Genomic DNA, 24,734 nt, shown 5'->3' with positions numbered 1-24,734 from the left:
TTTACTATTGCCATTTTATCTTTTGCCTTCTGCTTATTTTGTCTCTCTGTTGTTCCTTTTTTCTTCTCTTTCTGTCTGCCCTTATAAGTTGGTGGTTTTCCATGGTGATTTGCTCACTCTCCCCTCCCCTTTTTTATGTTTATGTTTCTGCTCTAGATTTTTGCTTGTGGTTACCATGAAGTTTACATAAAACATCCTACAGGTAAAATAGCCCCTTTCCTGCTGATGCCAGTTTATCTTCATTCACCTATAAAGGTTTCATCTGCTTACTCTTCCCCTTTTCTATTTTTAATGTTAGAAATGATCTCTATGCTGTGATTTCATTACCAAGTTGTAGTATCTATAGCTATTTTTAATGTTCTTTTCCTTTAACCATTATATTATAGTTAAGAATTTAATATACTGTTCTAGAAAAGATATACAGTATTCTAATTATGAGTATTTATCATCTTAATCAGAGTTTTGTGTACTTTTGTCTTTTTGTTTCAGCTTGAAGAGCTCCTTTCAACATTTCTCATAAGGCAGGTCTAGTGGTGGTAAACTCCCTCAGCTTTAGTTTGTCTGGGAAAGGCTTTAATTCTCCTTTATATCTGAAGGATAACTGCCACATATTCTTAGATGGAAATTTTTCTCTTTCAATATTTTGAATATGTCATTCCACTATCTATCTCCTGACCTTCAAAGTTTCTGCTGAGAAATCTACTGTAGCCTAATGGGGGTACCTCTGTAGGTTGCTGTCTTTTTTTTTTTTTTTCCCCCCTGGCTGCCTTTAAAATTGCTTCTTTATAATTGAATTTTGACAGCTTCATTAAAATGTGTTTTGGAGGTCTTTCTGTGGTGAGATAACAAGATATTCTGTTAGCTTCGTGGATCTGTATATTCATCCCTTCCCCAGATTTGGGAATTTCTCAGCTATTATTTCTTTAAATAAACTCTGTCCCCTTCCCACTCTCTTCTCCTTCTGGGATGCCCATTATTCTTACGTTTCCCTTTCCAATAGAATCAGATATTTCTCATAGGCTTCACTTTTTAAAAATCTTAGCTCTCTCTTTTCTTCCACCTGAATTATTTCTATATTTCTATCCTTGAGCTTGCTAATTCCTCTTCTACCTGATTTGCTCTATTTCCAGTGCATTGTAATGCATTCTTTATCTCATTTATTGAGTTCTTCAGCTCCCGAAATCTGTCTGATTCTTTTTTAGAATTTTAATCTCTTTGGTAAAGTATTCCTTCTGCTTGTTATTTTCATTCCTAATATCATTGCATTGCCTTTATGAGTTTTCTATTGAATTTCTTCATAACAGCTATTTAAAACTCTTTATCAGTTAGATCACAATATTCCATACCTTTGGGTTTGGCTACTGGAAAATTGTCTTGCTTTTTTTTGCGATACCCTATTACCATGATTCCCTAAATAAAAAATGGAACACCATTTTTATTTAGGTAAGACTTTGTTTACTTTGATCCTAAGAATGCAACAGGGTGGCAGTTAGGAGCCTTCCTTTCCAGAAGGTGGCGCTATGGCACAAGTTTTTGGTTTCTCTTACCAGCGTTAACTAGCGGCTTCTAAGATTGGGAACCCACACAGTTAAAACAAAACAAAACAAAACCAAAACAACAACAACAAAAACAACGCGTGGTGGCAGAATGTGGGCGCAGGGGGGAGGTGTGTGTACTTAGCACTTGGGGCTTTGTGGGTGTCCATGGCCTGGTAGAGGTATCCTCAAGTTGGGATGGGGGCGGTGTCCCAGGGGTCCTTGGGTGGCTGGTCCCCTTGCCTCCAGGGGCAGACAGCAGGAGACATTTTACTTCAGTTCTCTTTGTCTGTCTACTTACCTTTCCTTTCCCTCTGCCCATTCACTGCAGTCTCTCCTCAGAGAGAGCAACTGGTCCCGCCAGCTGTAACACACGTGGCTGGGCAGACTTCCAGTCACTGCCTTCATCCTCCAGCTCCTCTGCTGGAAAGGTGGTGCTGGCTCGCTGCCAGAACAGCAGCCGCCTTCTGTGCTGTCACAGCCTCCTGCCACCAGCTCTGCAGCCACTTACCTCAATCCCTGCTACCTACTCCATGGTCCAATCCACCCACTTTGGATGCACAGGTGGATGGATCTCTTGGATGTCGTTGTATGCTGTGGATAGGTGCTTTTTTTTTTTTTTTCTGGTTATGGACGTCCTAATAGTTGTAAATCAAAGGAGAGAGAGAAAAAAGGAACGATTCACACTATCATGATACTGACATCACCCCAAAACTGCATATTTCATTGCTCTGTGACTATTTCAACAATTTGAGTAAGTTGTGTGGAATATTAGACTTTGCCCCTTAAATGGATATTTCAGATTTATATACAAGCAAGGAAGTTTTCCAGTTAATGAGCTATGGATAGTGAAAGTCTTTTTAAACTAAATATTTAAAGTAATATCAATACTAATATGAGTCAACAGCTGAGTTTCCCAAGTGCATCTTTCTGGGCACTAGCGTGATAGGGCTTCAGATTTTTGAAAGTATGTCTTTTACACTGCCCAACTCTCCAATTCTGGTGTAATAACCACAGAACCTAATACAGATACCAGGGCTACTCATATGAAAACTGCAATTTAGTGCACACTCCTGGTGGCCACGTTGAGGGTCTCTCCTGGCACAGTTGAGGTTTTCATCCACTGCAGAGATCTCTCAGCTCCTGTCCCGAGTGTTGTACATTTCCTTCTCTGAAGAACAGAATGTGTCTGCCTTAAGTACACAAATAAATCCTCTCACTAAATCAGAATTTCAGGGGCAGGGATGGGGAATTGCCCCTTGGGTATCAGTGTCTGAAAAACTGCTGTGTCTATTTCTCCCCTGAATTTCATTGCACAAAATTATACAATCTTGATAAATCTAGACATGGTACTTCTAACACAGACATGTTCTCATCTTTCCATTTGTGAATTATTTTTGAAAAATATCTGAGTGTGTTTGTTGGATTGCTGAATTTTACTGACATGCCCTGTTTAAGCAGGAATGAGAATGCCTTCTGAAATGAATACTTCATTGGCAGTCCCTTCCTATTAGTGAGAACCCCTCTTCTCTATCTATATTTTCCTGGGTCCCACTATCACATACCTACCCCACGCCCAGCCTGGAAATTAAGACCGCATGATTTTTCTGTTAGGATGAACTTGGCTGTTTCAATGTTTTAAGCTCAATATATGTCAGGGTTGAAATATAACTTAGATATGGAGATTTAAGAAAGTTGCTCTCAGACTTGTGATCAATTTAATTCAGCAAACATTTATCAAATGCTTACCATGTGCCAGGCACTGTGATGGAAGCTGAAGAAATAAAGATAAATAGTGGTTCTTTAAAAAAAAAAAAAAAGTGCTGTTCCTGTATGAGAAGCAGTATGATTCATTAAACTGGCACAAGTTATAACTTTAGAAACACTCCCACCACTGGGAATCTGTTCCTTTTGTCGAATATAATTTTTCAGCAGTCATGAGTGAATAATAATTGGGATAATTAAAATTGACCTTTAAAACAGATCTAAATCGTTTTCTGCTTAGGGTGCTGAAGCAGGACAATCCATGAAAAACTACAGCCATTCTCCCTCCAGATATTTGATTCCTCTGAAGGCTGGTAGAGTCACACACCCTTGCACGATTTTAAAACCATGAAGGGATAGAACTAAGTTTTGTAAATGGGCTCCAGGATGTATAACTGGGGAAAAAAAACCCTGAAAGTTTCTCTTCTTTCTCAGTAAGTTATTTAAATCATAGCACTTATTTTTAAGTGAATACTCAGGGTAGTTGATAAAGAGAAAGCCCCCCTGCCCTTTTTTAAAAATAAACTTTATTTTTTGAGCAGTTTTAGGTTTATGTAAAATTGAGCAGAAAGTACAGAGATTTCCCATATACCCCCTTCCCTCACACATGCTTAGCCTCTGCCATTACTAGCATCCTTCTCCAGAGTGGTGTTGATACTTTTTTTAGTTTACAATTGGTGAACCTGTGCTGACACATGATAGTCAGCCCAAGTCCATAGTTGATGTTTCCCTCTCGGTGTTGTACATTCTGTGGGTTTGGACAAATGTATAATGACATGTATCCAGCATTATATTATTGTACAGAATAGTTTCACTGCTCTTAAAATCCCTTGTGTTCCTCTTATTCATTCCTCTCTCCCATCTAAACACTGGCAACCACTGATCATTTTACTGGCTTCACACTTCTGTTTTTTCCAGAATATCATATAGCTAGAATTGTATGGTATGTAGCCTTTAAAGACTGGCTTCTTTCACTTAGTAATATGCATTTGGGTTTCTTCTGTGTCTTTTCATGGCTTGATGGATCATTTCTTTTTATTACTAATGTTCCACTATATGGATGTACCACAGTTTGTTTATCCATTCCCTACTAAAGGTGTCTTGGTTGCTTCCAAGTGTTGGCGTTTAATGACTAAAGCTGCTATAAACATTTTTGTGCCTGTTTTTGTGTAGACATAAATTTTCAACCCCTTTGGGTAAATACCAAGGAACAGATTTTGGATTGCATGTAGGAATATGTTTAGTTTTGTAAGAACCGGCCAAACAGTCTTCCAAAAAGGCTGCACCATTTTGCATTCCCACCACCAATGAGAGTTCCTGTTGCTCTACATCCTTGCCAGCATTTGGTGTCATTAGTGTTCCAGATTTTGACCATTTTCATAGGAGTGTAGTGGTATCTCATTGTTGTTTTAATGTGCATTTCTCTGAAGACATATGATGTGGAGCATCTTTTCATATGCTTCTTTCTCATCTGTGTATCTTCTTCGGTGAAGTGTCTGTTAAAGTCAACTTAGGACCATTTTTTAATTGGAGTTGTTTGTTTTCCTATTGGTAAGTTTGAGTTCTTTGTATATTTTGGATAAAAGTCATTTGTTCGATGTGTATTTTGCAAATATTTTCTCCCATTCTATGGCTTGTGTTTTCATTCTCTTGACTGTCTTTTGCAGGGCAGAAATTTTTAATTTTAATAAAGTCCATCTTATCAGTTCTTTTCTTCACGGATCGTGGCTTTGTATCTACAAAGTCTTTGCAGAACACAAGTTCATCTAGATTTTCTCCTATGTTCTCTTCAAGGAGTTTTATAGTTTTGTGCTTTACAGTTAGATCTGTGAACCATTTTGAATTAATTTTTGTGAAAGGTAAAAAGTCTGTGTCTAGATTCATGTTTTTGCTTATGGAAGTCCATTTGTTCCATTACCACTTATTGAAAAGACTATCTTTGCTCTATTGTATTGCCTTCGCTACTTTGTCAAAGGTCAATTGATTATATTTGTGTAGGTCTACTTCAGGGCTCTCTGTTCTGTTTCACTGATCTATTTGCCAGTTCTTTTGCCAATACACTGTCTTAATTACTGTACCTTTATGGTAAGTCTTGAAATCAGGTAGTGTCATTCCTACCACTCTGTTCTTCAATATTGTTTTGGCCGTTCTTGGTCTTTTGCTTCACCACATAAACTTTAGAATCAGTTTGTTGATATCCACAAAATAACTTGCTTGAATTTTGATTGAGATTGCCTTGAATCTATAGATCAAATTGGGAAAAACTGAAATCTTGACAATCAATATTGAGTATTGTCCATGAACATGGAGTATCTCTCCATTTATTTAGTTCTTCCTCGATTAATTGCTCAGAGTTTTGTAGTTTTCCTCATATAGATCTCATGCATATTTTGTTAGATTTATACCTAAGTATTTTATATTTTTTAGGTGCTAATGTAAATAGCATAGTGTTTCAGATTCCTAATTCCACTTGATCATTGCTAGTATATAGAAAAACAATTGACTTTTGTATTTTAACCTTGTATCCTGTGACCTTGCTATAACCACTTATTAGTTCCAGGAGTTTTTGCATAGATGATCTTGTCATCCATAACAAAGACATTTCTTTCCTAATCTGTATCCCTTCTATTTCCTTTTCTTGTCTAATTGCATTAACTAAGACTTCTAGTAGGATGTGGAAAAGGAGTGGTGAGAGGGAAAATCTTTGCCTAGTCTTGATCTTAGTGGGGAAAGTTTCCAGTTTCTCACCATTAAGTGTGGTGTTAGCTGTAAGTTTTCGGTAGATATTCTTTATCAATTTGTGAAAGTTCAACTCTATTCCTAGTTTACCAAGAGTTTTTACCATGGATGGGTGTTGGATTTTGTCAGATGCTTTTCTTCATCTATCGATAGCACCATGTGATTTTTCTTTGTTAGCTTGTGGATGTGATGGATTACATAAACTGATTTTTGAATGTTGAACCAGCCCTGAATACCTGGGACAAATTCCACTTGTTTCAGTATGTAATTCTTCTTCTATTTTTTAAAAATCTGTTAAAATTTTTATTTTATTTTACTTTATTATTTTGTTTTTGGCCACACCGTGTGGCTTGTGGGATCCTAGTTCCCTCACCGGGGATTGAACCCGGGCCCCCTGCAGTGGAAGCATGGAGTCCTAACCACTGGACTGCCAGGGAATTCCCTGTAATTCTTCTTATACATTGTTGGATTTGATGGCTAATATTTTGTTGAGGATTTTGCATCTGTGTTCATGAGAAATATTGGTCTGTAGGTTTCATTTCTTGTAATATCTGTGATTGGTTTTGGTATTATGGTACTATTAGCCTCATAGAATAAGTTAAAAAGTATTCCTCTGTTTCTATCTTCTAAAAGGGATTATGGAGACATGGCATGATTTCTTCCTTAAATGTTTGGCAGAATTCACCAGGGAAGCCCTCTGGACTTTGTGCTTTCTGTTTTGGAAGGTTATTATTATATTATTAAAATAATTATTTGAATTATTGTTTTAAATTTTTTAATAGATATTTGTCTTTCTCCGTCTGACTTATTTCACTTAGTATGATAATCTCCAGGTCCATCCATGTTGCTGCAAATGGCATTATTTCATTCTTTTTAATGGCTGAGTAATATCCCATTGTATATAGGTAGCACATCTTCTTTATCCATTCATCTGTCCTCAACAAAATACTAGCAATCCAAATCCAACAATACATTAAAAGGATCATACACTATGATCAAGTGGGATTTATCCTAGGGATGCCAGGATTTTTCAGTATCTGCAAATCAATGGCTGTGATACACCACCACAAGTTAAAGAATAAAAACCATATGATCATCTCAATAGATGCAGAAAAAGCTTTTGACAAAAATTCAACACCTATTTATGATTAAAGACTCTCCAGAAAGGGTCCTAGAGGGAACATATTTCAAAATAATATAGACCATATACAACTAACCTACAGCTAACATCATACTCAACAGTGAAAATCTAAAAGCATGTCCTCTAAGATCAGGAGCAAGACAAGGATGTCCACTCTCACCACTTTTATTCAACATAGTTTTGGAAGTCCTAGCTGTGGCAAACAGAGAAGAAAAAGAAAAGGAATCTAAATTGGAAAAGAAAGAAGTAAAACTGTCACTGTTTGCAGATGATATGATATTAGACATAGAAAATCCTACAGGTGCTACCAGATAACTACTAGAGCTCATCAATGAATTCAGTAAAGTGACATTTTCTTTGCTGAGGAATTTTTAGTCTACTTTAGAACATAATGCATATTGAAAAGATGCCATTTATATACAGTTGTGTATAAACTGGATTTGAAAGTTCTGAAGAAACTAAGAGCATGCATCACCAAGGAGCTGTAGTAATCCAAAGAGGTTTGTCTGGGTCTGTTTTTTATTTATGGAGAGGGTAGATTTAAGTAGTTTTAGGAGGAGGTCAAGGGTCTGGAAAACACTCAGATAGTGTCACTTAGATTGAGGGGATTAAGGCAATTATGTTTTCCCCAGCTATGGGAAGTTCCAAATTTCTAAGATTTTACCTGGAGAAAAGAATATATATATAATTTTTAAAAACAGAAGCTGAAATATTGTTTAATAATTTCAGTATAAAGCTGTTCTGTTGGCAGGACAAACAATAGGCCATTGATTAAAATGATGTTACAATAGGTACAACTACTGAGACAATGTTTGCTCATTTAATACATAAGAACGTATTATAGAAGCATGCACACAGGGATGTGCCGAGCACTCTGATCTGAATCATACATAAATCATGAACAATTACGGTGTGTCTGTATTTTCTATAAGACACGTTACAACGGATCCTCAGTTTCCCTTTAGAGTTCCTAAGCTTTTCTGAGAACATTTGAGCTTCTGAGTACATTTGCACTTTTGAAGGAATAAGTGCATTTCAAAACTGAGATTATTTCATAGAATAATTTCTTATTAATATGAGTGTTATTATGAAGAGAAATAAACTTGCTTTAGCCTATTGAACGGTAATATTATCTGTCTATTTTCATTTGTTAATTCTTACAAGATTATTACTTGTACTCACCTCATTTTCCCCCTAAGTGGTAAATAGTTGTACTTTTCAGTTGTTTTGCCATCTCGTTTGTTAAAAACAATTATTTATGAATAATTGTTGTAGCTTTGAAGCATTTCAGGATTCATCTTTTTTTTTTGGATAGAAATAGTATGTATCAGACTATTGATAAGAATAATATTCAGTGGAAATCAAATATTTTTTAATGATTCCAGAAAAAGAAAATTAAATTGTGTCTTAACAATTTTGGCTCCAGGAATCGTAGTATAAAATATAGACATTTCAGATTGAAAACAATGGTTAAGGAGATTTTTGGGTGGCATCTGAGACTTCACCTTACTTGAATGTAATCTAGTTAAAAACACAGTGAATGTACAGAAAACACTGTCCAAACACAGAGCTGCTCTTTTCCAAGTACCTTATTGGACATGGTCACGTTTTTTGATCACGTGCATTCTCAAATTTGACTGTGTGGAAGTGAATTGGAACAACCAATTAGGGTTGTAAAGAAAATGATCACTTTTAAAATTGTTTCTCAAAGACAAAGATGACTTCATAAGTGCCAGTACATCTTACTCTTTTTTTTTTTTTTAAAAACTAAGATTCATATGCCTTCTTTGAGGAAAGAATAAAAAATGAGAATATGGCTTGGAACGTTGCATGCTGCCTTCTATAACTCTCTATAGGGAAAACGTCCTTATAGAATATTTTGAAGAAGCTTATGTGATGACTTGTCTTACCATACTGAAAATAATAAAAGCAAACACTATTAATCCTCATAGAAACCCTATGAATTGTGTGATTCCCCTTTGTCCAGTTGTGTGATTCAGTTGTGTGACATCCTCATTGTACAGATGAGGTAACTGAGGCTTAGGGAGGGCCAGTGACTTCCCAAGAGTAGGCAGCTTGGTAAATGTCATGCCCACACCCTGTCTGGCTCCAGAATCTACACTTGGTCCTCACTGTTTCCAACCCAGAAAGGAGAGACCCCAATACGGTGAGATGAGAAAGATGTGAGCAGAGGGGACTGAGTGGGGAGCGTCTGGGGAGACTCAGAAAGGAAGGCGTGCTGGGGGGGGTGGTGGGGGAGGCTGGGAAAGGAGCAGGCTTCCCAAGCTAAACAGTTGATGGAGATAATCTTCACTTACCCTCCACCAGCTCTGTGACTTTGAGCAGGTTACTTAGATCCCTGGGACCCCTTTACCTAAAGGGGGAATGATGCAGGCCTGGTCTGCTCAACAGGCAGAGAAATTGTCCCCTGAGAAATTGTCACGTTAACATTCGAGTTAGCACAGCTGACTGTGGATTGTGGATGATCCCAATCTTCTGGAATTTTCTGAATGGCTAATAATGCCCCAGTAATGTCTCAACAGCTTTGTACTTGCAGTGCACACACTCACAACGGGAGCTTCTTTGCTCTTCCTTGTTCCAAGGACCCTTCGGGCACTTTGCTGAAGCCTGACCCCTTCTCACAGCAATGCTTGTAAATGCATAAAATGTATACATAGGGTTACAAAGTAAATAGTTATATTGAAATGCTGATATCAATGTACTAGAAATTGTAACATAGTGTCTTCTTAGTTATTAGCGCATTCAAAAACAAGATCTAGTGGTGACTTTAATAAATACTGTTATTTTGAAGTAAAGGGGACCATAAACAATATTTCTAGATGTCTGTGACAACGATTGCTATTAAAATATCTGTAACTTATGTTGGTAACATATGCACGGGCACTGGTGAATATAGTCTGGTTTGTCTACATTTGTGACTGAAGAATATGCTAAATTTTAGCTAGAGGTTAGTGAAAATAAAGATGTAATTTTTTTCTATTCATCTCAACAGACCCCCTATATCATATTTGTACCACACGTTAAGAACCCCTGAGCTGTGTGATTCACTGCTTCAAGTTCCGTGAAAAACCCTCCTGAGCTTTGATTGAACTTCTAATGAATCTTTAGATCAAGCTAGGGAAAACCGGTACCTTAAAAGTAGTCTTCCTATTTGCAATCATTGTAGTCTGAATTTATGTAGTTTTTCTTTAATGTCTTTCAATACAATTTTTATAATAATCTCCATAAATGTCCTGCAAATTCTGTAAGATTCATTCTTAGATACTTTATATGTTTTGTTAGTATTTGCTATTCTATTTAATTTCTAACTATGGATAAGTTTAGAAATACTATCAGCTTTTGTATAATGAATTGTTAAGCTAGCCAATGACTTTCAGAATTTCTACCTCCATAATCATATCATCTGGAAACGATAACGGTTGCTCTTTTTTATCCAATTTTGTGCTTTTAATTTTTAAATTTTCTCTTACGTACTGATAGGACTTTCAGTGCAATGTTCAATAGAAACAGTGGTGTCTGTGAAAGTGTTCTTTCTGATTTTCAAGGAAATACTTTGAATATTTTCCCACTTAGGAGTGACATGCTAGAACCAATTTTTAGCAGCTAGCAAGAGCCAATCATTAACTTTTCATGAATTTTGCATGAAAATACAATCATTATTAAAAATTAAATTACATAAACATAATTAATTAAATCATATTAAAACAAAAGTAATACATTCTGAAAACTCACCACTTCCTACTTTATGTCATCTTGCTGTTATCAGTGCTCTTGAGGTTATTTACATACCTTGTGTCTGCGTGGTGAAAATACTATATAATGATTCTTTTTCCAACTTCCTGGTCAGTGACATCACGTTGATAGCTTTGAATTGGCCATGGTACGAGTATTTACACCATGGAAAGTGGCAAATGCTACCAATCAGGGTTTTTAATTTTCCTTAAGAGCCTGTTGTTCAACGTTTACTAACACACCTCTGATCAAGACTGATGTTTGCCACAGGCTCTAGCATTTTCCTAGCCTGTTAACTAAAAAGAAAGGAAATTAAGGAAGAAGAGAAGGGAGGGTGGCAGGGAAATAGGAAGGAAAGGAAAGTAAAAGGGAAGGAAGAAGAGAGGAAGAGAGGACAGGAAAGCTTTAATCAGTGTATTAACCCGCACGTGGTGTTTCCCCCCAGATAGCTGTGACGCTCCTCTGGCGTCTGCCCTGCCCCGGGCTTCCTTCAGCAGCTCCTCAGAGCGGTCCAGCAGCCACGGCCCTGGCTTCGCAAGCCTTAATCGCAGAGACGGTGAGTCTGCAGCTGTCTTCTTGTCAATCCACGCTGATTCTTTCCCAGAGAGAATTATTTTCATTTTTAGTTCATATTCCTTCTTATAGGTCAAAACTTAATTATATTGAGTTTAATGAAACTGAAGAAAGCAGCAGGTTCATCATATCTGCTAGTATTCCTCTGCTAGCTTTCTTCTTGCTTATGATCCATTGTTTGGTTTGTTTTGATATCTTCCTTCCCTATTGATTGCCAGCAAATGATCATCAATAAGATTTATGAGAAGGGAATTATTGGAGTCTAGATTTTTTCCAGGGTTATCATCCCTTTTTAGTTTTAGGACCGGCGACAGAAGGGTGACTAGTCAAGTGCGCTGGTCATGAATAACGACAACAACACAAGAAGGAGCCAGTGCTGCAGCCACTGGGGAAGCCTGATGTTTGCAAGATGTGAAGCTGCCAAAGGATGTCATGGGAAAATGACTCCATTCCCAGGACTTGGCCTGGGAGGAGACCAGGTGAAGGCTGCTACTGAAAATAAAGATTCCCTTCCTATTAGTGGGAAGGGAGTTAATGACTTACTTTTTGGAAAGGTCCATTTTTGCTACTTGAATGTTGTCGAGTGAATTACCTCTTCTATTGCACAAATACTAATTCAGTGGATTAAATAAGTGAATACATACACTTCAAATTCAAATGCTTTGCTACTTTTTTTGATTAACTTTTATTGGAGTGTGGTTGCTTGACAATGTTGTGTTAGCCTCCACTGCACAACAAAATGAATCAGCTGTACCCATACAGATATCCCCTCCCTTTTGGACTTCCCTCCCACTTAGGTCACCACAGTGCATTAGGTAGAGCTCCCTGTGCTATACAGTATGTTCCCATCAGTTGTCTATTTTATACATAGTATCAATAATGTATATATGTCAATCCCAGTCTCCTAATTCCTCCCACCCCACCCCTTTCCCCCTTGGTATCCATACATTTGTTCTCTACGTCTGTGTCTCTATTTCTGCTTTTGTTTTGCTACTGTTTTAAGGGATAGATTTTTTAAATGAAAGATGAATTCAGAAAGTAAAAGTTAAAATTAACTGTGTCCCATGTAAACGCACTGCTGTAAATTCTGGAGATACTACTAAGGAATTGAGTGTTTTCCTCCCTTTCTTTGACATTTCTAAGATCAGAGTTAAAGTCTAGCTTGAACTTTACTGTGTCCTTAAGGATCAAATTTGGGAACCTAGTAAGTGATCAAATAGATTGGCAGGGAAGAGTAAGAACACAGGTGAAGAAATTCAATGAGCTCAGGATGGGAAGGCATGTCCATTAATTGTCCACCTTCATGGTCTTTTCCCAGGAAAAAGCATTTTGTGGCCAGATATTTACTCCTCAAAGCATCATTCATAATCATTTTTAGCACCCCAGTAAAAATATATTCTCATTGAAACCAGATTTCAATGAGATCAGTTATCAAATTACCCATTTTCGGTCTGGTGGTTATTCTAATATCAGCTTAACATCTAAACTTTCCAGTGGTTTCCCTAAAATTGTAACAACTAAATAAGCCATATTTAATTAGTTTAAAGAGGCCCGAGGGGCTTGTGTGTTGTGTTTCTAATTTGCATGTGTAGAGTATCTTTATGATTCAGGCCTCCAGTGCTATCAATATGGTGGCACTGGGAAGTTTATAAACATTAGAAGGGAAAATCCTGAAGCTTAAGATGAACTTATTTCCATTATATTTAATTAAAAAACTAATAACTCAGAATATTATAAGCCATCATTATAAAATGGTAAGTACAAAGCTTATCTTTTATATTTAAACTACTCTCTTTGCAAATTTAAATTAATTATTTTAAGAGTGGCAATCAACTGATGAGGGTTTTTTTTTCATGGTTGTTGCTACTCTGATTGCATATAGTGTACATTTCACTAAATATCCCTAGATATTACCACCTGATTTCAGACCCATTTCTAAAGCATGCTTTAGACAGCACAATTTATCAATATTCCTTCTGAAGGATTATCTATATGTGTTTTCTGTTAAAAGCCAGCATCCCAGAGTCTTTATTGACATTTCCTTTGCCTTGGTAAATGCTGGAGAACATATTAGTTCACTTTAGTTTAGATGATTATGATGTAAAATGTGGATAGTATGAAATGTGGATGAATATAATGAGGGCGATGATTCTTCATATATAGTAGTTTTAGCTTTTTGGAATATTTTGTGTATGATCTAGTGAGGAAAATCATGTTAGACTCCCTGATTGTATGGTTAAAATTTCCTTGGTCTGTGTTGTAGTATTTGGAAGTTTTAAAGAAGGTGGTCTGTCTTACACCCCTAGTTTCTTATTTTGCCCATAAGTCATTGCGCTTCTAGAATGTTCATGAAGAATTAGAAATGTCTCAAATATCACAGCTTCCACCAAGAACTTTATACATAGCAGCTGATCAATTCATCTACCTGATACATAAAGGTAGTAAGAGAATAGTCTATACATAATTTTTGATTGTATGTGTGTGCATATATATAAATTTGACCCACTGTCTAACCCCCCAAAGCCAAATAATTCAAACTTTAAGGCATTTTATGATTTTAAAGTACTTCACTGATTCAACACATAACAAATGTTAATTAATTGACTAGAACTTATTGCACATTTCATGTTTTCTCTTTTACATATTTTTTACTTATGCAGTTTATGTATTTATTTTGTTTTCTATTAATTTATGAAAAGTAGTAAAATATTTCTTAGAAAAGACTTTGCAATAAATAGAAGAAAGAAGTCTATGAAGGATATTAAGAGGAATGAGCAGAGAAGTTAGGAGGGATCCAGGCGTTTCTAGGGACAGGTGGGCCAAAGCAGAGAGATGCAGACCTTGCATCTTTGAAAACCATGATTCCTGAGCATGTTACCACCTGTTTGCCAGTGTTTTCTGTGAGCTCCCTAATGGAAGTGTTGGTTATTGTAGAGATAGGAATGGGCTAGTATCATCACTCAACATTGGACTAAGTGCTCCTGGAGTTTACTTTTGAAATTTCTAGTCTGGTTCCTCTAGCATTCCCATTTTGAAGTCTGGGATTGGGTTCCAGATAATACATTTAACAAAGTATCCCCTCTGAGGTCATACACCTTACCTTTTTATACAGAGAAACACAAATTACTGGAAATGCCTGAATGTATAATTTTTCAGAACTGATGGATTTTTTTTTAAGGGGTAAAACACAGACACGTACATGTATTCATATACCTATTCAAGAAAATAGATGCCATTAGATAAAAATGTAAAGTTCTTGAAGCTTTACATCTTTACAGTCAAATTGGGTTTGACTATTCATATTAGCTGAATTTGTTTCCATCAATATTAAATTGATATTTCCTAGAATTACAAGTGACCTAATATTTCTCATATAAAATCAAGATTGCTGAAATCTGTGTATTCTAAATAAGAACATGCTATAATATTGACTTCATTTTTTTCTTCTCAAAAATCTCCTAAAGGAACTTTATGCAGTTTATCCAAGTTTATTCAAAACAAAAGTTAAAAAACCAAAACCAAAAGTAAACAAACTACCTTAGAGTAAACCACGCTGGACTTTCATTCTAGATCTTGCATGTGAAAATAACCTTTTGTTTTTACAATTATTGTTACTGGAGGTGACCCTTCATGAAACTGGCTTTAGCATTTCAGATGCTGCTTTCCAACTCCGGAGAACATGTTCTTTTTAGCCACGTGACGTGTCCTCTTTAGTCACCCCAGGTATGGTGGTGAGATGAGTGGTCTGGCCAGAGCTGATTGAGATTGATTAGGAGGAAGTGTACACACATTTTGTTCTCCTTTTTTGTTCCCCCAAAGTGCTTGCATAAACAATCATCCCCAGAAAGAGGGACAACTCCGTTCATGGCCCAGATGCTGAAAATCACGCCCTCTAATGCGGCAAGCCACTCATCACTGACAGTGCAAATGAGACTGCTTTAAATTTAACTTGATCAAAAATGGCATATCAGATTACTATATTGTGTATTGCAAACAGAAAGTAGATGGAGACAAGCTGAACTGACTGGATGTTTTCTTTTCTCTTTGTAATTCTTCACCTTTCCCGTACCGAGACATTGATCATATTTCCTCACAACAGACTTATGTGTTGGTGGAGCCAGGAAAGATTTTGTCTAATGCTCCCAATACAATTGATGGCTGAGCATATTAGCAACAATTCTCAGCGTTAAGATATTTATTTCTCACTTTAGGAAGTACATTTACTAGTACAAGTTAATACTCCAGGTTTTAGCAGGAAATAAATACACATGATTCGATTAGGAGACAATGCTTAGGCCTGGGCATCAGACACTAAATATTTTCTTATAACCTGGAACGTCTGATTATTTGGACTCTGCAATATCCCAAATAAGCTATGATGTAAAATTCACTGTTTTTTACAAAGAAATGTTAGAAAATGGAAAGAGTGAATAATAATTTAAAATATCTAGACGTATATCAACTCCTGATATAAATCAGAATATTACTGAATACATCAAAAATGTTTGATGCAAATCTTATAATAATAAAATTGTCCCTCATATTTTTTCATAAAATCGTAGTTCTCCAGTATTTCTATCTTTTATTCACAGGCTACGTGCCTGGTAGAACTGGTCAGTATTCCCAAATACTAGTCTGAGCAATTCAGATGGCAATAAAAGGGCTTGCAAACCAGATTTTTATAAAGGCATATGAATGTATTGGGGACTTTTTGCCTCTGGATGTCAGATTTTTCATTCTGTTTATCTGTGCTTCCTAAAAGTTTTTAGACCTATTAGGGCCAAGACACATTCTTTTTCCGATTTTTCTTAACAAATGATCCTGCAGATGCAACTGTGGGTATTGAGTGCAGTGGACAGGCCAAATGTAATAGCATCCATGTAAAATACACCCATGTACTAAAGCACAGAGCACTGTCTTGGTGACCAGGCAACTTTATTAAATCACGGCATGATGGTAGCATGTGAGAGGAGAAGCCCCCAAATCCCAGGGTTCGTGCAGACCCTGCCGCACACTTGTCACACAGAACTCATCTGCTCAGATTTTCCCATGGTCCTTTTCAAGGTCTGGAGTCTCCAGGTTACCTCCATAGAACCTAAGATGCTAGATGAGACAAACCAGAACAAACCAAACGTGTTTTTCAGCGTTGTCAACAACCTTCAGGGAGGCAATGTTGTCATTTCTCTCTACCAAGTAGCCCAAATTATAGCACTACCCCCAGAATAAGGCAATCCTCAGTCTCTTTTGAATTCAGTGGACTCTTTTGAATGGGTGAGCATCTTCCAGGGATGCTCAGATTTCTTTGTTCCTGCTTCTTTCCAAGACAGTGTTTGGGTTTACAGAAGGGCTGGTGCCCTCATGGAGCTGGATGGTGGGGCTTCTCACGTTGGGGCTCAGCTCCTTGCTATCTGCTGAAGGGAGTTTGTCTGCTTTTAACGCTGAGGGTTACTTGGCACCTGCTCCTGAAGCCTGTGGCGGATTTACCTCTTGGTAAGACCGTGTTCCCAGGGAACAGGTCATTGTCCCTTCCGGGATCTTTGCGATGTCACTTCTTGCCTCCCTGAAGGCTGACCATGAGTCTCATTTGGTGTCCAGCCTGAGCAGCCTTGGTTACAGGTTTAATTTGCCTTTGCCAAGTTGACCTGTTCAGATCCAGTCAGACTCTCATCTCACTTCTGTGCCCCCTTTTGATGGCCTGTGGGCAGTCTGGTTCACCATGCCAAGGGGAAAAAGATCGTCAAATGGTTTTGTCCTGGCAGTTTAGTCCAGAAGAAACCTATCACTTCCACTCAGAGCTTGTTGGCCAGAGCTGGTCACATAGCCCCACCCAACCACCAGGGGGCGTGGAAATCGCAATCCTCCAAGTGCCTGGAAGGTAGAAGAAGGGAAATAGTTGGCAACCATTAGTAATGACTACACAGCCCCCTACAAGGTGATCTCCCAAAATTCCAAATGGAAGCCAAGACAAAGCCTTTCCACAGCTTGCTTATTCCTCTCACTTTTCTGATCCCCCTGGGACTTCGCTCCTGAGCAAGGTGTCTGAATCACCCTCCCACCACCTTTTACCCTTCCTCCATTTCCTCTCTTTCCCACGATCGTCTGGGTTCCCATCTCTTCTTCCTGCCAAAGAGGGAGACATCACACGTCCTGTTTCCTATTTTCTTAGTTGGTCTTTGCCCTCCCTGGCTTCTCTAGGGCTTCATGGGATAATGATCACTGGCTAACAGGATTTACCGGAGAGGAATGAAAAACACAACAGTTTATCCTTGCAAAATTATGTCTGTGTTTATAATCTGCCCAGTAAGTATCTTATGGTGGCCACAATTTTGCCATAGTATTTTTCCAAGAGTCAGTACTGCCTATGACGTACTTGGCAACTTCCCAAAAGGTATGTGGAAGCCCTTCTAAGCACTATCCAAATTCAAAAATAGTTGTCTAGCAAATTCCACTCTGTTCTTTTCCAAAGTAATCACTTTTACATCATGTATAATATACAGAAATGTTCATGAACGTTATTTATTTAACAGTATGTATCCTTGACATACACCATGATGTCTTTGTGTACTCCACTTTTAATAAATATTATTGGCATCCCTATGGAGATATATTTTATCCCATTACGTACTGCTTTACTCATCCAATGCAATTACATTGCCTCTTGTAGGGATATTCCCTTTTTCTTGTTTGGAGTCACTGATGAAAGACGTACCAAGTGAGGTGACCTTCAATCCTGCCAAAGGGGTGAGGTTCAATTAGCAACCTTTCATGAGGCCTCTGGGATCACTATTGATCAAAGCACACAGGAGTCTTGAACTTCTGGTTTAACTTGTGGCACAGAGACTGGTCCAGGAAGACCACAGCCAGTGGCAAAGGCTAATGGAATATCTCAGTGGACCCTGTGGTCAGCTACTCCCACCTTTGCTCTGAACATTAATGAGGAGCTTCTGGACTAGGGGCTGACTGGAAGATGGTATTTCAGGGGTTCCCTGTTCTCTCTGTCCTGTGATCCTTGCAGTAGACTCTTCCCTTGTTGCCATGTTTCCTCCAAGGAAATCCAGTGGAGCAGGCTTTTCTCCGACACAAAATAATGCCATACTTTGCTGGGGATGAATGCCTACACCCCAGAAAAATGCACCTTTGTCAGTAGTATTTACATTTTGTGAGGCTCAGACCTCATCCTTTTTGCATTCTCATTTTACTACTCTATTTTGTATAGCAGCTCGTCTGTACATATCTCTTTTTATCCAAGGCTTCCACAGTGTGCTTACAAATTGTAATGAATTCAGCTACATAACATCACTAAAGAAAATGTAAGTTTTACCATCAATGGACTTTTTTTCCAAAGGCTTCTGGCTAACTGAGCAGTCAAGTATGGATGGATAATTTAGTACTCATGGTTTTATTTCTAACCATGTCACCCTTGCATTTCCTGACATGATCCTACACTGAATTTAATTAAAAAGAAAAAGGAGCTCTTGCCTTAAGAAGAGTAACGGTGTGTCCCTGGGAAGTGGTGGGGGCCTTGGAGCAGAGCGCCTGGCCTCCTGCCCTTCTGGGCATCCTGGATTCCCCACTGCTCTCTACATGTCAGAGGGAGATGCAGCTATTCTGAGTGGCCTCAACAATGATCTGGAATCATATCTGTTCTGAATAACTCAGGGGGCCTCTGAAAGATGCACAATGATGCTTTTATAGAATTAGACCAGATCTCAGAGCTGCATCTCTCATAAACATGAAGATTTCACGGGAGATGCACAAATAAACTTGGTCATACATTTTATTCAGTCATGCATGAGGTATTTAGTACATGTTCGGATGGTTTATAGGCTTGCTGGGCAATTCGTATTTTATTTCTAAGGTGAGAAATTAGCAAAATCATCTTATAGTCTTGTCAATACAGAACTTCAAACACATAAGAACTGCAAAGCCTGAGATCAACTCAGATCTGAATGCCTCGCTACTGTGTGTTTCTTTAAAACTTGGTCAGGAGTGTCTATGAGAGAAGCAAAACAAAACACACAGTAGCAATGGATTTTTGTTTATTTTATGCAGAAAGAGCTGCAGCAATGAATGTTAATTGCCAAGGGCATTGAAAGTTGTCCCTCGGGACACTGCACACAGAACTTAAGGGAGTCACGTGTGAACAGTCACACTGTACTTTTTTTCTTTAATATCACTGGCATTTAATTTGAATCACAAATTAACAAGTATACACTTATTTTTTATTTAATTTTAAATTGTCTGTTTACAAAACCATTATAGGGTATGTCTGCATTTAGTACAGGAATCTGTTTTACAATTAGGCAGCTCTGTGTGATTTTTTTCATTATGGATGCACTTTTTGGAAAGCTACCTGTTGTCTCCTGCTCAGGCTGCTAGCAGACTGCAGGAAGCACAGCAGAAAGGGAATCAGAGGTTACCTAGACAGGTCCAGAGGGAGGATTTCTGCATTTTTTACATCCTGATAGCTAGAAAAGGTATATGTAGATAGTTGGAATTGCTCCTTAAGAAATCAGAGCTGGAGCAAATGCTTAAATTTCCCTCAGCAATGTAGGCAGGGTTGTGACAAAAACACCAATATATAAATCCCAGAGATCTCTGAGTGGGATGGTCAGGGAGCATCCCCAGGGCCTGCTGCCCTATGGCCCCTTTTTCCTGGGAACATCTGTTACTCCTGCTTATCTCACCCTTTCCCCACTCACCCAGCCCCGCCTGGAATCTGGAATGAGTTTTCTGTGAATTACGATGCATTTAAGTGAGGAAAGAAATACACAGAGCTTGATGAACTCCTATTTGAGACAATGTAATGAAGATCTTGGAGGGAAAGTTCCCTTGGTTACAATTTCGATTTAGCCATTTACTTGCTTGACATTTAGATGCCCTGGAGATAGGTTAGTCTGTTCACTTCAGATTATCCCACTTGACTTTGCTCCCTTCAGTATCTTTCTGCTCTGGACCTTGTTCCAACTTGAAGAAGGCATGAGCTATTCTCTTTTTCACCTCTGGGTAATTTCCACCTCTGGGTAATTTCCCCCTCTGCACAAAGCTGACACTCATTATGACAGTGCATGCCCCGTGGCCACCAGGGGCAGGGGTCATTTTCATCTTGATCAGTGAGCAGAATAATTAAGGCCCTCGCTGAGAGTTTCCTGTTCAGCCTTTCCTCTCCCCAAAGACACAAGTCACTGCCTGTGTCTGAGCCAACGAAAGGGGGGGGGGGGGAACAATCACACAGGGATAACTAGAGACAGAAACCTTCCAATATATCTGCCAGTATATCACTATAAAAGACAGTCTGGTATTGATAAGCAAACAATACTGAATAACTGACAAATCGCAGGGATATGTTCTTAGAAGGGGTAGAGAATGAAAAGGGAGCTAAGCTTTAATAAAATACCCTCACCCGAACCTAAAATGATTGTTTTTTGCTTGTCTGCAAAGCAGAGACTGTAACACCCGTCCCACTTGCCGGGTGCATGGAGGAGTTGTGAGGTAGCACTTAGAGCATCAGGGAGGGTCCTGAACACATCACATGCTTGTGACAAGTTTTGGCTTTCCTCATTTTCTCTCCTTTATCTAGTATAAAGTGGCAGGTAATGGGCCATTCAGTAATGAAAAGACTGCAATGCCCCACACTCTGGATGTCACCCCTCTTTCACCATGACTGTCTCCCGTCTTGCGATCGTGTATGGGAGAGAAAGTATTGTGCTAGATGCTCTAACACAGCTTCTTGTTGAATTCTCATTGCAGCCCTAAAGCATACCTATCACACTTTGCTGGGAGGGATGTTTTGTGTTCAGTGTCCTAAGCTGTGGAACCTTGTTCTGTGCAAGTCAGACCCTCTGGACATGTTTTCCTTTGTATGAATTGTGACACTTTATTCAACTAAGGGGCTGAGGCAGGAGACAGGACGGTGACAATGGAAAAAGACAGTCTGTGGTGTGGTCAGGGGAAGAGCTGGGTGGGAGGGCAAGTGCCTTTCTTGTGGGTTCAGCACTGGTGACTCCAAAACAGTAATTGCAAATCCCTGGGCTCTGTTTCAGGGGGTGTTGGTTCCCAGGGGGAATTTACTGAAGATTTGCAACATTGAATAATGCAGGCTGATCAGTTTCAGAACCACTGCTCTGCAGCTAAGAGCTGGTGGGGCGGCTGTGCTCAGGCGTACCCACTTTAATGTTGTTTCAGTGTATTTTGTTTTGTTTTCCATTACAGAACAGTGTCTCCCTTACCCATCAGTAAAACTGTTCGGGGCTCCCTAACAGTCCTCAGGTTACATTTGTGCATTTCCCACTTTTTCCAGTCATTAGAAAAAAGGGCATCTACCCCGGTGGACTGCGTGCATGGGCGAATGCACAGTAATTCAACATCATCACCCTACAGGGGTCTGGGGATTACGCCGTGGCTGTGTTACCCAGCTGAAATGAATTGCTTTGCAGCACAGGGAATTCTGCAGTTTCATTACTTTATCAGAGTACCTACTTAATCAGATAGCTTAATTTGCATACCAGTAGCACCTTCTCACCACAGGTAAGGAATGTGAAATGTTCAAGGTTGATTACCTGCAGATGGTGAAGAGTGGTTGACAGAGACGTGGCTGCATCTGTGGGAGAGGCTGGTCCCAGGGCAGATGCTGGAAGCATGCCGATGCTTTTTACTCTGTTGCATTTCTGTACATGTGGTACCCGTGTTGATGATACTTCCTGCTTCAAGAGAGATTAAAGATGACAGAGAAAGATTGTGAAATGCAAAAAGAAGAAGTATCTTCAGTACATTCTTTACAACCTTGATACTAAGAATACAGGACATTTAGCAGTTTCGCAGAGATTGAAACTGATTCATATAAAACTTCAAATGTAGAACCTTTAAGTTAAAATGATCAGCTAAATGCCAACACCTAATTTCTGCCTTCTTTTGGCAATTATTATAAAATTACAGGCAGTTGCAGAGTAATGTTACTTGGGACTGTTAGTTAACCCTCAGCTAGAACCCAGAAGGACTTATCATTCATCAAACATTAGAAGGGACCTTTGCACAAATCAGTAGAAGTAGCAGGGAGGTGTTGGGTGGTGATCAATCTTGTTATTAAAGACAAAGAAAGACTGAAAACTATCACAGGTTGGAAGACACTAAGGAGACAAGGTGACTAAATGCAATGTGGGGTTCTGGAACAGAAAAAGGGAGTTAGTGGAAAAACTGGAGACATCAAAAGAACGTTTGTCGTTTTGTTACCATTGTACCAGTGTTAATAGCTTAGTTTTGATCAAAATACCATGGTGATGTCAGATATTAACATTAGGACACACTGAGTAAAAAGTAGACAGGAACTCCCTATCCCATCTTTGCAACTCGTTTGTAAATCTGAAATTATTTCAAAATAAAAAGTTTCATAATGCATTACAGAACAGCCAGAGTTGTGGCATGTTTAAGATGTGGATCAAAGGAAAAGACATTGTGCTTGTGGTTGAGAGGAAATTTTGGAATTTTGGAATAAAGATTGCAGGAAATGAGGAAATCTTAGAAAGAATTTGAGTTTTAAAGAATTTGTAAGCTTTCAATTTTGCTAAGGGTTATACACGTAGTGCCGTTAGCAGAGGACATAGTGAAGCAACAGATGTGCCCACTTGCTAGTTTCACCTCCACACCCTGATGTAAGCGCTCCACTTCCATTTTCCTTTGAGCTGTCTTGTAACCATGTCACACACCTCCTGACATGTACTTGGTCGTAACAGCTTTTGTAAACAGGACATGGATGTTAATAATAGCCCCTAATAAAAAAGATAATAAATGTTGTCTAAAGTGTCAGACCTTATTATGAGAGCCTCAAATTAGATGTCAGGACAATGGGGAAAATTGTTTTTAAAGCTAGTTTTTTTGTGTTAGGGACTGTTTACATGACACTGTGTTTTCTAGACATGGATAATTAGCAAAATATCAGTTCCAGAATGCATTTCAAACCTGTTTCCCAATTTTTATATTGCATAATAATTTAAATTCAGAAAATTTAATATGACATCTAAATCTAAATTCAAAACTCATGTTTCTGTTAAACTAGAAGAACAAAATATATCAATCATACATTCACAGGTATCCCTAATTCTTCGGTGTCTCACAGGCACTGGAGAAAACAAAGCACAGTAATTTCCACTCTGCACCTATTGTCTTGAATACCTGAGAAACTCCTCCCCATTCACTTCCTCTGGGTTCTCGCTCACCCTCCTTGCTGACTTTTTAGAACTCTCCCTCCCTGCACAGAAATCACTTTCACCTCCACCCCTCCCATATTGCATTTCAAATTGTTCTTTGAAATGTCTGCTTCTCCTATGAGTCTGTAAGCACCATGAGTGTAGGGCTATGCCATAGCCATCTTTGTTATCCCAACATTCCACATTGTACTTCCTCATGCTGGGAATCCACAATTAAGGTTTTCTAGCTTTATTTTCCAACAAAGGAAAGTTTGTTATTTTCCAACAAAGGAAAGTTTGCCCTTTGTTTATGTCCAACAAAGGGCAAGTCATGCATTGAAGCCAGTAACGACACTAGTTCCAAGCACTGATGTAATGGCATGATGTTTAGTTGTCCACCTATTACATTAAGCAATTTCACTTAGCGGGACACCCCAATACCAGAGAGTCAGGGGTTATGAACTAAGAAACAAAACAATTAATATAGGCTTCATCCATTTACATTTAACCTGTGTTTTTATTTTGTGTTTGTGTGTGTGTATGTGAGTGTGTTTGTATAATTCTGGGGCATTATATAACGCAGAATTTGAAACTATGATTTTCATAAATCTTATTTATGACCCCATTCTTACAGGTTAATATAGATTTCAAAGATTTCTCTGTCTTTACCGGTTTTCTTCTTTTTATTCCCACAAAAAGGAGCTGGTGGCTGGTCTCCCCTTGTGTCAAATAAATACCAGTGGCTGCAGATTGACCTTGGAGAAAGAATGGAGGTCACAGCTGTGGCCACCCAGGGAGGATACGGGAGCTCCGACTGGGTGACCAGCTACCTCCTGATGTTCAGCGATGGCGGGAGGAACTGGAATCAATATCGACGAGAGGAAAGCATCTGGGTATGTGCTTTATTGAAAAGCAGTCTGTCGGAGGATGAATTATGCCAGTTACTGCATGTTGCTGCCCATCTGTCAGATCAAGTATAGAACCAGAGCCTCCTAAGTTACTTGAAAATGTTTCCACTGAATGTAAGCCACATGTGACGTTCCAGAA

The 24,734-nt window shown here is 38.6% G+C and overlaps 1 protein-coding gene across 6 annotated transcripts in view; it reads left to right on the top strand.

Annotated features, from left to right (window-relative positions):
* The window catches only part of LOC309634350 (contactin-associated protein-like 3), a 98,103-nt gene that overhangs the window by 25,297 nt on the left and 48,072 nt on the right, over positions 1–24,734 (top strand). For all 6 annotated transcript variants that reach the window (XM_082404299.1, XM_082404302.1, XM_082404301.1 and 3 more), the window contains exons 2-3: positions 11,378–11,488; positions 24,387–24,580. In XM_082404299.1, the coding sequence (XP_082260425.1) occupies positions 11,378–11,488; positions 24,387–24,580 (305 nt within the window). The remainder of the gene's footprint in view (positions 1–11,377; positions 11,489–24,386; positions 24,581–24,734) is intronic.

The sequence above is a fragment of the Balaenoptera borealis genome (genome assembly GCF_965194805.1).
Source record: "Balaenoptera borealis genome assembly, chromosome: 8".
Taxonomy (NCBI): Eukaryota; Metazoa; Chordata; class Mammalia; order Artiodactyla; family Balaenopteridae; genus Balaenoptera; species Balaenoptera borealis.
Note: the sequence above shows the minus strand (reverse complement) of the source record. Positions and strands in the feature narration are given on the sequence as shown.